This window comes from Macaca thibetana, chromosome 11 (genome assembly GCF_024542745.1).
Source record: "Macaca thibetana thibetana isolate TM-01 chromosome 11, ASM2454274v1, whole genome shotgun sequence".
NCBI classification, from domain to species: domain Eukaryota; kingdom Metazoa; phylum Chordata; class Mammalia; order Primates; family Cercopithecidae; genus Macaca; species Macaca thibetana.
In genome coordinates, this window is record NC_065588.1 from 44,249,768 (window position 1) to 44,262,190 (window position 12,423).

Below are 12,423 nucleotides of genomic sequence, written 5' to 3' on the forward strand. Positions count from 1 at the left end.
AGGAGGGCACAGAGCTTACAAATAGTGAAGAGGAAGGGGCAAGGCTGAACCAGGTGGGAGTGGGGGTGCCCCAAGTCCCAGGGCGGTGAGGATCGAGGCAGGTGCGCGAAAGGCAGGCCCCGTTCCCCCTCCCCACCCCCACCGGCTGTGTGTGGCGGATAAGAGCGGAGTGGGGAGCAGTACTACAAAATGGGGGTCCCAATGGAAATCGTACAGGTGTTGGGACCACACTCAGGGCGGCAACTTGTTATTTCTGCGTTTTCAGTTTTCTTATAGAAACAAGCGATTTCTGTCGTGATTCACTGGGGCCGCTAACATGCACTCCCTCTTTTCATCTTAGGACATGACACCAGTGGCATATCACGGCCATGGGGTCTCAGCATTCAGCTGCTGCTCGCCCCTCCTGCAGGCGAAAGCAAGAAGATGACAGGGACGGTTTGCTGGCTGAACGAGAGCAGGAAGAAGCCATTGCTCAGTTCCCATATGTGGAATTCACCGGGAGAGATAGCATCACCTGTCTCACGTGCCAGGGGACAGGCTACATTCCAACAGGTGATCACGGAGGGATGATTCCCTGATGAGAATCCCAAGGTACCTTTGGAGTTCTCCTGTCTGCCCAGACAACTTTTCTTCTAGGCAGTAATACCGTAACAGTCAGAGACAGTGCCCTGGACAGGAGCCAGTTCAACTGACTTAATACACTTGGGCAGTTCCACAACTTCTCTTCCTCTCCTTATTTTTCCAACCCTTTCTTCTTTTCTTCACCTCCACTCTTGTTCTTTTCCTGAGGTTTGGAATATTCAGTTTGCTCTATGTTGTGGGGTTAGTTGACAGGCGCATTTCTTTATCACTGTCACTCACAAGGATTGGGACAGCTTTGCAGGGAAACCATCTTGGAAGCTGCTTTTCAAGGAAATGGACAGCTAATCCTTAACAGCCTAAGGTCAGAAAAATGTATCAGGTCAGGAGAGAGAGACAAACACTCAACCTTGGTACAGGATCATCTATTACTATTAACAAGTTGGCCCTCAGAAAATCTTTAACAGTTTAGCTGGAGAGTCACGGAAATTTAGAGCTGGTTAGAACCTTACAAAGAATTTACTCCAAAGCTTCCATATGAAAGGCGAGGAAACCATGGCCTTGAGAGATTCAACGACTCTGCCAAGCCCGTGTAGTAAAGCCAGAACAGGATCCCAGGTTTTTCAACTTCCACATCACTATGCTAGCAGCATTGATAGATGTTTTATAATTTGTGGCACTTTCTTGTTTCTTGTTCATTAGACCCAACACGTGAATTTCACTAGTATTTTTAAAAACGTCTCATTCCAGAAGAATATTTGTTGTGGCAGGCTCAAGTGAGACATGAAGGAAAGTACTGCCAACACATGGGATTTACAGAATAATTGTTTGGCTCTTTTCTAGAGCAAGTAAATGAGTTGGTGGCTTTGATCCCACACAGTGATCAGAGATTGCGCCCTCAGCGAACGTGAGTTACCTGCCTCTTACCTATTAATACCTACTTCCGTCCCTAATCTCTTTCTGTATGTATGAATGCCAGTTAATTCTTTGAAAAGTACATACGTTCTTATAAGTTCCCCATTTTCCTTGTAACTGTTTGCCTGAGCAGGATATCTCTGCCCCCATCACAGTCTGGGGAAAGAAACTTGAAGCTGGAAATGCTTTGAAGGTCAAGGAATGGAATTAGAAGAAATTGGGAAAGTGGGGTGTTCTGGGAGGTGTGGGACTGTCTCTGTCCACATAGCTCCTTTCTTCAGCTTTTCTTCCCAGAGCGCAAACAGTGTTCAAAGGAGTTTTAAAAGGTTTCTCCTGCTTCACTGCTTCTTGACTGGTTTATGGTTCCTGGCTCTTGGAACTTCCCTTTCACTCCCTTCTCTTTCCTGGTTTTGTGTTTAATCTTGACACACTGAACCTTGATATCTGAATGCCTGGGTCGGTCATGTGCTGTGTTATTTGCAGTAAGCAATATGTCCTCCTGTCCATCCTGCTTTGTCTCCTGGCATCTGGTTTGGTGGTTTTCTTCCTGTTTCCGCATTCAGTCCTTGTGGATGATGACGGCATCAAAGTGGTGAAAGTCACATTTAATAAGCAAGACTCCCTTGTAATTCTCACCATCATGGTAAGCCTTAGGGTCTCATTCTCTGGGTTATGCACCTGCCAGGCTGGGACCCGGGACACTTACACTTGTTTCCTGACTTGCCCTGATGTAGGCCACCCTGAAAATCAGGAACTCGAACTTCTACCCGGTGGCAGTGACCAGCTTGTCCAGCCAGATTCAGTACATGAACACAGTGGTCGGTACATATGTGACTACTAACGTCTCCCTTATTCCACCTCGGAGTGAGCAACTGGTATGCTGTTCTTTTAGGAACCTTGCCCCACAGGCCTGAGAGAAGAGTAGGGGGCTGCAGGAATGCCATAGCTGTGTCACTTTCCTTTTTGTCTTCTCATTTCTACTTGTAGGAACTGGTGGTGAGGAAAACCTGATGGGCCCTGTAATTATAAGTAATTGTGAAAAAAAACCAGCTAGCATTTAAGCATCTGGGGAGCAGAATAATTTGTAAGAGAAAAAGATTTGCTACAAATTAAGAAGCAGCAGTGTTATAGCCTGAGGTCCATTGGCCTCTCAAAAGGGAAGAGGTTGGCAGTATCTATTAGAGGCTCACAGACTGTATTAGGGACAGTCTCAGGGAAGTATTTTGTATGTGATGGAAAAATGACCCAAGGTCTTTGGATTGCTAATAACACTGTTCTGTGTCAAGCCTGCTTGACCACAGACCAACTCTGGTATCTTATTTTCAGGTGAATTTTACCGGGAAGGCCGAGATGGGAGGACCGTTTTCCTATGTGTAGTAAGGACACTGTTCTCTATGTGTGTGCTCTCTACTGGAGGAAAGGGATTCAAAGTCATACTTCATTGATTGGGGCCTGGTCCTGCCTTAGGTCTCAGCTTTTGGCCTATAGGTTCCCTGGCTTTGGATGTACTGAGATTTATTTGAAGAATGTATTATTATTATTTTTTTTTTTTTTTTTTTGAGACGGAGTCTCGCTCTGTCACCCAGGCTGGAGTGCAGTGGCCGGATCTCAGCTCACTGCAAGCTCTGCCTCCCGGGTTCACGCCATTCTCCTGCCTCAGCCTCTTGAGTAGCTGGGACTACAGGCGCCTGCCACCTCGCCCGGCTAAGTTTTTTTGTATTTTTAGTAGAGACGGGGTTTCACTGTGTTAGCCAGGATGGTCTTGATCTCCTGACCTCGTGATCCGCCCGTCTCGGCCTCCCAAAGTGCTGGGATTACAGGCTTGAGCCACCGCGCCCGGCAGAAGAATGTATTATTATTATGCATATATTTGAAGAATGTATTATTTGATATGTGACGGAAGTACTGGAACTTCTAAAAGAGAACGTTAAGCCACTAAGGTTCCAAGCGCCAGCACTTATATGATGCGTTTGAAAAAACAGAAAGTGGTATGATGCTGTGGGAGGATGAAAACGACAGTGGCAGGGACTGAGAGCTGACGAGCCTTGGCAGCACTGAGGTGGGAGGGGGAGGGGGTTCACCCCAAACAGGACAGTATAACTCTGCACTCTTCTGCTGAAGCTTTTTAAAACAAACAAACAAACAAAAAACACTGACTATTTCCATATTTGCTGTTTGGTAGCTTCTTCTGCACGGTACCTGATATCCTGGTGCACAACATAGTGATCTTCATGCGGTGCGTCTCTCTTCCCTATCCTGACGGCCTGTGCGGCCGTGTGAGCCCACCACCTTTGCTCAGGAGGCCCCTGTGTGGCCACAGGGCAGAGACACCTAGCCCGAGGGGACACCCAGTGCCTCACAGGCACAGATACAGTAGACCCGTGGTGGTCTCTAGATGTGGTGTCCACATGCCCTTCATAAATCACCAGTCACCCTGAGCAGTCAAACCTTTTCTCCATAAAATGGGTCTAGTTTAACTAAACACATGATCCCCTCAGAATCCAGATGAGACAGTCATGAACAGAAAAGCTTTCTCAAGATGTTAAGTACTGAGCATTTGACCAGACTTCCTCTCTAGCCACACAGGTTACCACAGGTCATGGACCTTTAGGGTTGTTTCTGGAACCATGGCTGTTAAATTTGCCAGTGACAAGACTCTGCTGCAGGCGTGAACTATGAGAGTTAGAGCAGAGTTTCTCAGCCTTGGCACTATGAACACTTTGGGCCAGCCCTTTGTTGTAGGAGGCTGTTCTGTGCATTGTAGGATGTTTAACAGTATTCGTGGCCTCTACCCACTAGATCCCAGTAGTAAACCCTCCATCCCTTAGTTGTAACAACCCAGAATGTCTTCAGGCATTGCCATAAGTCTCCTGTGGGGTAAAATCATTCCCAGTTGAGAACCCTTGTTTAGAAGGCCACCTCCTGGCACAGTATCTCTGTGAATGTGGAAAGATTTTCTGGCCTCCTGGTTACATAACCATGAGGGTGTGTGCCTGGGGCCCCTGGGTATTGTTGCCTGAACTTGCAAAAAATTTCCTGGGACATTTTTATGGCTTATTGCATCCCCCAAACATAATTAATTCTTCTTGGTTTTCTTTTCCCTAGAACTTCAGTGAAGATTTCATACATTGGCCTCATGACCCAGAGCTCCTTGGAGACACATCACTATGTGGATTGTGGAGGAAATTCCACAGCTATTTAACAACTGTTATTGGTTCTTCCACATAGCACCTGTAGAAGAGAGCACAGCATCTGTTCCCAAGGCCTGAGTTCTGTACCTACCCGCATGTGGTGTAAGCAGAGGAGGAATTAACTCCCAGCAAACATCCTCCTGCCACTTAGGAGGAGACACCTCCCTATGGTACCACTTATGTTTCTCAGAACCAGCAGAATCACTGCCCAGTGCCTAGCCTGTGCCCAGCAAATAGTTGGCACTCAATAAAGGTTTTCAGAATTTAATACAGATCTTTTCAGCTGTTCTTAGGGCATTATAAATGGAAATCATAACGTGGTTCTAGGTTATCAAACCATGGGGTGACGTGGAGCTAGGACTGTGAGTGAGCTGCAGGCCATTATCAGTGCCTCGTCTGTGCAGAAGTGGCAGCAGAGAGGGACCATCCGAATACCTAAGAGAAAACAGACCTATTCAGGATGTGAATTTGTTTCAGCTGTTCCCAAAGGCCTGTGAGCTTTTCAAAAAGAAAGAAAAAAGTGTGTTGGCTTTTTTTTTTAGAATGTTAGAATTGTTTTTACCGAGAGTCTACATGGGGCTTGATTCATCCTTCATCCATTGGCTGGAACATGGATTGGGGATTGATAGAAAAATAAACCCTGCTTTTGATTCATCTGTGTCTCCTCTGATTGCCTGGGTGTCTTTGTAGGGATCTCTGGGGGAACCGTAGAATAGTTCCCTGCCAAGTGGGTCAGGATGGAATGGGAGGAAAGAGATTGTACCGATTGTACTCCCATTCCCATGAGTTCCTGTCACAGCAAGCAGCCTCATTTTCCTCCATCTGCCTCTTGCGGCATGGGGCTACCCTGTTCCCTTCCAGGACAGAGCACTCAGTGCCCCCTGGAGGTTGGAATTCAGTCTTGAATAAGACATCCTGGTTTGAGATTGTAAGTTTCGTGGGTCATCTCCACCTGCTCTGCCACCTAAGGTTAGGCTACAGCCCCAGGATGACAGAGAATCTAGTTAAGAAGCTTGAGTAGTCAGGTGTCAGAAGTTAGCTCTTCCCATAGCACTGGGACCTCAGGAAACCCTAACAACAACAGATGGTGGCTGGGGTTGTATATTAGTTTTTGTCTCCATTCCCATAGCTTGGTTTTCAATATTTGCGTAATGATCTGTATAGTGTTGAATCTTCAAGCTAAATTTCATGATTGTTGGGCTGACTTTGACCATAACGGAGGAACCCAGAAGCTGAGGGTTAAGTTTCGGTGTTGCCCTGGATCATGTAGTGACACATGTACGTGACAGTGATGACTGATGTGGATTGATGATGGGATATCACCACTGACACAGAAGCAAATGTGCACCATTTCTGAGAATGTTGCCCTAATCAAAACATGCCCTAAACACATGAAGATGTTCACATTGCTACATTTGCTCTTTAGTTTTCCTGTTTTCCAAATAGCCTATGTAACAGATTTTTCATGGAATTTTGAAAGAGATACTCATACTGGTACTTCAGTTTTGAAACATTTTTCTTTTGTGACCATATGCCTTAGTAACATTTCTTGCTTTTGATATTATCTTAAAATCCAGTTATTATTTTAGAATGAGAGCGTTTACATTTTTAAAACATATAGCAATAAATCCGATGTTATAATACTATCAATTTCCGTATCTGTTTATTAGCATCTCAGACTGCACTTTGGGATGTTCTGCATAGCTTTATTGTAGTGTCTGTCAATTCTTGAACAAATGCCTGGAATATTCTCTCAGCACCCCCAGATAGAAAGAGGAAGTGGCTGGCTTTGGTATCATTGTCATCATCATGGTGTTCCCGATGGATTGAAGTTTTCAGAGTGTGTTTCTTGGAGAGAGGCTTTGTTAGCTATCTCTTCTCTGTAATTTCTGGCTTGGCCAGAAACTATACTTATCTGTACTGTGACCTCTTTCTTATCTCGAACTACTTATCCCGTATCACCTGGTTGAAGAGTTGCTGCATACAGAGATGTCCATTCATTTATTTACTCATTTGAGAAAGTATTTATTGAGTACCTAGGATTGCAATTTCTAATGCATTTTGTCCAGAGTCATAGCTAGAGTTTAAAACACCATCACACATCTTTTAGGCTCACCAGGCCTTATATAGGCCACAGTTTATCTCCACCAACTATTCTGCAACCGTAGGTACCTCAATGCAGGACCTCCATGATCTCTGGGTCAACTCTCAGGGATTCAAGCCCAAAGTGTGAAAGAAATTATTAAAAGAATCAGCCTATTTGTTTAAAGCACTACATGAATCAGTAGGGTCCCAGGTATTTTCTCTGGACAAAATAATCCTTATTCTTTGCCTTGATAAATAAAATATTACCTGGTTAGCACTCCTTTAAGATTCTGTGTTCTTTCAGTTGTTTAGAAGGGAACCCACTTCAGAAGTTCTGTGATTTGTACAGTATCCAAGGCGTTTGGAAGTAAGTCTTAGCTGGAGCTGAGACTGCCAACTCCTAGTCCAAAGTCTTTGATGCCAGACACTTCCATGGAGATGAGGAGGCTCAAGAGAGGGAAAGCCTGGCCCAGCCCCTTAAAATCAGCAAGCTGGGTCTTTCCACTCAGTCCTGCTGAGTGGAATTTATCCTGAGTCCTGCTGGGGTCGGGAATTTATCCGACAGGTTATTCTGACCAGTGAGACTATCTCCTTTCTGGGGGCATCAGGGATCACAGAAGTTAGTAGCGATCCTGGTTATTCTCACCTTCCCCTCTGGGCCAAGGGAAGACAAGGAAGCAGCACAGGGAGCACAGCCCTGCCAGCCAGGGTGGCGATTTCCACCTGACCCTAGTGCAGGCAGAGGTAGAGCTTTCTGTGCACCACCCTGGGCTCTTCCTTCTGCTTCGTGCGGCAGTTACCTAGGGAGCAGCTGCTATTACTTCTAGGTTTGACTAGGCACTCAAGAAGCAGGTGAACTGCAAGGAATCACCTTGATCCTGGGACTTATCTTGCAGAGGTCTAAGCTGATGGTGACAATCTACTGAACTACTTAATTAAGAGTAAGTAGGCTCTGGAGTTTGACAGGTTGGAGCAGAGCTCAACACTGTAGCTCCAGCTAGGAACTCATATATGTCACCTCTCTTCCGACCCTAATTAGCGCTCTTGGTAGGTGGAAGGTTAACTTATGAGATAGCTATTCTAATTATGTGTTTTCAATTATCGTGTTTTCATTTTACACCTTTGTCATGAACTAGCTCTGACGGGGTATATATTATTATTGTAGATTTATATGTATGTATGTGTATATACATACATATATAAACCTCGGTATATATTATATAATAATATATAATAATATATAGGTATATTCTATATATTATATAATAGTATGTAGGTATAGATTATTATAATTATCTGGTGATAATTTATATCATCAATTGAGCATTAATACATACAAATCCAACACAAGTGTCTTATTTATTTTTACTATTTAATAGAAAAGCTGTCAACCTTAACGTGGAGGAAGCAGGGGCAGGGATGGGAGAAGGGGACAGAGAAAGGGGTAGCTCTCTGTTTTATCAGCTGTGCCAAATATCTGGAAATTTACTTCACAAAATACTACTGCCCTCTGGTTGATTTGGAGTCTCTCGCCCACTTCATGCATTCCCGTCACTGTGGCCCTCTACTGGAGAAGGGGACAACTTGCTTATTGTTGCCACCTGTCCAGGTCATTGAAAGGCAAGGGACACCCAAGAGTAGGAAGAAATGGGAAGCAGTCCATTCTTAAGACTGGTGTTCAGAGTATATAGAAACTTTTAAGTGCAGGCCCAGGGAGTGAAGAATGGGGGCTAGAGGGGTGGGGACAGGAAAGAGGAATATGGGTGGGGCAGGTCACATTTCCACCTCTCCTTGACCTACAACCAAACGTCTTATAGGGGGACATAAATAGACCACTTAGATTGATTGTGTGCACTTAACCATGGGCCCCTGCAGGATTAACTCCCCTATCTTCTCCCTTTCTCGAGGGAGTATCTCCCACGTCTCCGATCCAGCAGGATGCAGCCCACATGTGGTCTTACACCCTAAGCTGGCAGGGCACTCATGTGTCATAGAGCTGTGTTCATTGTTTACCTTCAAGAGCAATGCCATTCCTCTGGCATACCTCCCTTCCCAAATTTTGGTCTCTGGTCCTGTTCAACAGTGGGTTCCACATAGTGCCAAGGTTTACCAGAGAGGCAAGTTCATGTTTGTGTGAGGCTGCTAACCCCAGCAGTGTGGCTTCAGTGTCCTTACTCTTGGTTGAAAAATCAACAGAAGAAGTCCTTAGGACTGCTATTTGGGCACGCCTACAGAATGGAGAATTAATGGAAAAGAAACTAAAGAACAAACCACAAGTCAATAGGTACTTTCCAATAATCTTTTCATTTTTAATATCAATTGATGTTTTAAAAAATACAGAGGTGTTTGACACAGAATAGCACCATTGTGTAGGACACACACAGTTCCTGCGCCCGGCACCTGAAGGGGGGTCTTCTGGCCTGGGCTGGGGGCAGTCACTCAGGGGGCATTTGACTCACACCAGTTAGTTTCCTGCCTCTGCCTTGACCCGAAGGTCTTACAGGAAGACAATAAATAAATAGAACACCAAGATTTTATTTTGCAGTCTGCCCAGTTCAGGTCTCTCAGAAAGAGAGGGGAGAAAGTCCGAACTGTGAGAGGGTGGGATGAATGGACATCAGGTCAGGTCAGCCATTCAGTGCAGAGTCCTAGAGTGACTGGGATTGGAAAGTACTTGGGTCCTTTGGGTTTGCAACGGATTGTGTTGTTTCTGGGTTCAGGTTTTTACAAGAAGCAGACCGGCCCTATGTCCACACCGAATTCCTGCTCGGGCCCTCCTATGTCCATGGGTGCAATGTCAATGATGGGGAGGCGTGAGGTCTTCTGTGACCGGTACTCGATGACAGTCTTGCCCCACTTACCGGTGTGTTTCTAGGGGAGAAAAAAGGAGGAGGCTCTGTTCAGTAGATGCCTTGCTACCCAGTTCCAGCTGCCCAGGAGCCCAAAACTGAACAAACTGGCGAGCATCAGAGCCTACAAGGTTGAACCACACTGAGGGGGCTCCTGAGACCTCTTCTCGGCTTGCCAAAGGCCTCTCCACTTCAACTCCTATCCTTAGCAGCAGGGCCCTCCTTCACTCTGCCCTTCCCGTCCTTCCCCACTCCCTACAGTGAGCTCCCAACTTGTGACCTCTTCTTCACCCTGTACACATTGTAAGAACACTTCTATAACAGTCATTGGGTTCCAGGTAGGGTTTTATTCCCCTGAGTCAGGGGAATGGAGAAGATGAATGATATGTGCCTCTCCCTCACCTGTCACTCAGCCTATCTTCTCTACATGACCCTCAAACTCATGCCTCTTATGATCCTGTCACTTTAGGACCTGACAGCTGCTGCGGGCCAACCCTCAGCCCTGCTCCAGGCAGCTCAGGCACAGGCCGCTCTTCTCTCTGGCAGCCCCACTCACCGTGCAGTCATCCTTCAGGGCAGTGTACGTGAACCTGCTATTGCCCTCTGCCCGGATCTCCACGTCGTTGGAGCCCTGGATGAGCAGGGCCTTCTTGAGGTTGCCAGCTGCTTCGTCCAGGTAGGCAATGCTGTTCTTGCAGTGGTAGGTGATGTTCTGGGAGCCTTCCGTGGAAAGCAGGCGTAGGAAGGTCATCTGGACGTTGGCAGTGTTGGGAGCCAGGTTGTCATCTCCATAGCTGAACTGTTGGGGCAGACAGCAGCAGTGTGAGGCCTGGGAGCTGGCATTCAATGGGACCAGGGACTGTAGGGGCTGCCAAGAGTTCATGGTTCAAGGACCTCAAGGGTGCTGGGGCAGCAGGGAGCTAGTTGGATATTTTTGCTTCCAGGAGTGGAGCAAGCTCAGAGGACCTCTTTTCCCACCTCCACGTGGGAAAAAAATACTCTTCCTCCTCTTTCCCTCCTCTCAAGCCCAACAGAAAACTGGAGGAAAATATGGGGAAGGTGCTAAAAGCTTCCAGAGAGAAATAAAAGAAAGAGTGTGAGGAGCCATCTCTGCTCATCATCTAGGGCACCCAGGTACTCACGTGGAAGCCACCATTGATGGTTTCTCCAAACCAGATATGTTTCTTCTCCTTGCTCTTGCTGCTCCACCAATTCTTCTTGGGAACGTTTGCTGGGTTGGGGTAGACGCAAGTCTCACCGGTCTCCATGTTGCAGAAAACCTTCATGGCGTCCAAGGTGCAGCCTTGGTTGGGGTCAATCCAGTAGTCTCCTGCAGGGGGAAGAGGCAGCACCCATGGGGGCTCAGACAGGCACAGACACAAAAGCTTGAGAGGGCCAGGCCTGACTGAAAGGGACAGAAAGGCCTACAGGGACAAGGAATGAGGTTCACACGTGGCCTGAAAGGAGGGGAACCTGGAAGGATGCAGGGGCAGGGAGATCTGCATGAGCTAAGTCCAGCTCTAAGGAAGGACACATGCAAAGAGGGCAGGAGCAGTGCCCGGCTGGTGGATGGAGTCCACCCTGAGGTCACCTTGGCCAAGTAGCCATGGCAGGACAGGTGCCAGGGCTGCAGCTTCTCTGCTGTAAAATGAGAGAGGAACCCTCTGGCAGAACCTTCCAGGCCCAGCTCTGCCCTGTAGTAGGGGGCATCTCCTCCCTTGCTGCTGTGCCTAAGGACTGACTCCCTGCTTCCCAGGGCGGGGGATCCTGTCCTCCAAGCTTACCACTCTTCCACTCAGGATGGCAGAGTTTCAGGTCTCTGCAGGTGCGTGCAGGGTTCTTGCGGGAGCCCTCGGGGCTGCGGATGCTCTCAATCTGGTTGTTGAGGGACTTGAGTGTGGCATCCACCTCGGCATCATGCTGTCTCAGGCCACCGGCTGCCTGGTCAGCCCGCATGTACTGCAGGGGGTCGGGGCCCTTCTCTCTCGGGCCTAGGCCAGCAAAGGCGGACATGTCGATGCCAGGGCCAGGGGGACCTGGAGGACCAGGGGGTCCAGGATTTCCAGGAGGACCCTGCAGCAGGAAACAGAGAGATCAGCCACGATTGTGGGAAAGTGCCCCTCCGTGTCCATCCCCATTTGCTAGAATGTACTAGAGTATCCCTCTTCCCAGTCCCATGGGTGGGGCAGAGGTGTAGCAGTTGTTTAGAAGGGAACCCACTTCAGGACCAAGGAAACCACAGCACCATGCCTATTTCTTCCTTAACCCTTCTCTTCAGTTTCCCAGCACTGATCATGGGCCCTGTGAACCTCTGAGGAGACCTCAGGATAAAGGGTGCCATCACTGTTAACTGCAGGTTGATGCCCTAAAAGAGGCCCTGAGGAAAAAAGAGCTCAAGCCTCCCAGATGCTGGAGACACCTCGACAGCAGGGAAGGAGTCAGGACACTTACAGCAGGGCCGGTTTCGCCTGATCGTCCACGGGGACCAGGAGGCCCAATGGGGCCAGGGATTCCATTAGCACCATCTTTGCCAGAGGGACCGACAGGGCCAGGAGGACCCTGCAAGAGAGAGCGGTCGTGAGGAAAGAGGGGTCACCACAGGGAAGGCTGGGGAGTCGCCGGGGCTGGGTAGGTGGCTGTCCTGATAGCACCAGCCACTCCACCCCCCGTTCTTCACATGCTCAGTCATGGAAGCCTAAGTTGGTCTCTATTTGGCCAAGAACCAGCAGGATAGCTCTGAGGCCTGCCTACCCTCCTAAGCTCCTCTTTGTAAAATGCTGCTACCAGGGGTCTGTCTGGCAGCA

General features: G+C 47.8%; 2 protein-coding genes across 4 annotated transcripts in view; one reads left to right on the forward strand and one right to left on the reverse strand.

Moving 5' to 3' along the window:
* The window catches only part of TMEM106C (transmembrane protein 106C), a 259,203-nt gene extending 253,864 nt beyond the window's left edge, over nucleotides 1-5,339 (forward strand). For both annotated transcript variants that reach the window (XM_050746948.1, XM_050746949.1), the window contains 7 exons: nucleotides 341-552; nucleotides 1,423-1,486; nucleotides 1,978-2,137; nucleotides 2,229-2,369; nucleotides 2,821-2,870; nucleotides 3,677-3,730; nucleotides 4,600-5,339. In XM_050746948.1, the coding sequence (XP_050602905.1) occupies nucleotides 369-552; nucleotides 1,423-1,486; nucleotides 1,978-2,137; nucleotides 2,229-2,369; nucleotides 2,821-2,870; nucleotides 3,677-3,730; nucleotides 4,600-4,696 (750 nt within the window). In that variant the 5' untranslated portion in view covers nucleotides 341-368 and the 3' untranslated portion in view covers nucleotides 4,697-5,339. The remainder of the gene's footprint in view (nucleotides 1-340; nucleotides 553-1,422; nucleotides 1,487-1,977; nucleotides 2,138-2,228; nucleotides 2,370-2,820; nucleotides 2,871-3,676; nucleotides 3,731-4,599) is intronic.
* A 3,716-nt stretch (nucleotides 5,340-9,055) lies between these two features.
* COL2A1 (collagen type II alpha 1 chain) overlaps nucleotides 9,056-12,423 on the reverse strand; it is a 31,448-nt gene continuing 28,080 nt past the window's right edge. For both annotated transcript variants that reach the window (XM_050746850.1, XM_050746849.1), the window contains 5 exons: nucleotides 12,071-12,178; nucleotides 11,404-11,692; nucleotides 10,762-10,949; nucleotides 10,176-10,418; nucleotides 9,056-9,641 (listed from right to left, as the gene is read on the reverse strand). In XM_050746850.1, the coding sequence (XP_050602807.1) occupies nucleotides 9,495-9,641; nucleotides 10,176-10,418; nucleotides 10,762-10,949; nucleotides 11,404-11,692; nucleotides 12,071-12,178 (975 nt within the window). In that variant the 3' untranslated portion in view covers nucleotides 9,056-9,494. The remainder of the gene's footprint in view (nucleotides 9,642-10,175; nucleotides 10,419-10,761; nucleotides 10,950-11,403; nucleotides 11,693-12,070; nucleotides 12,179-12,423) is intronic.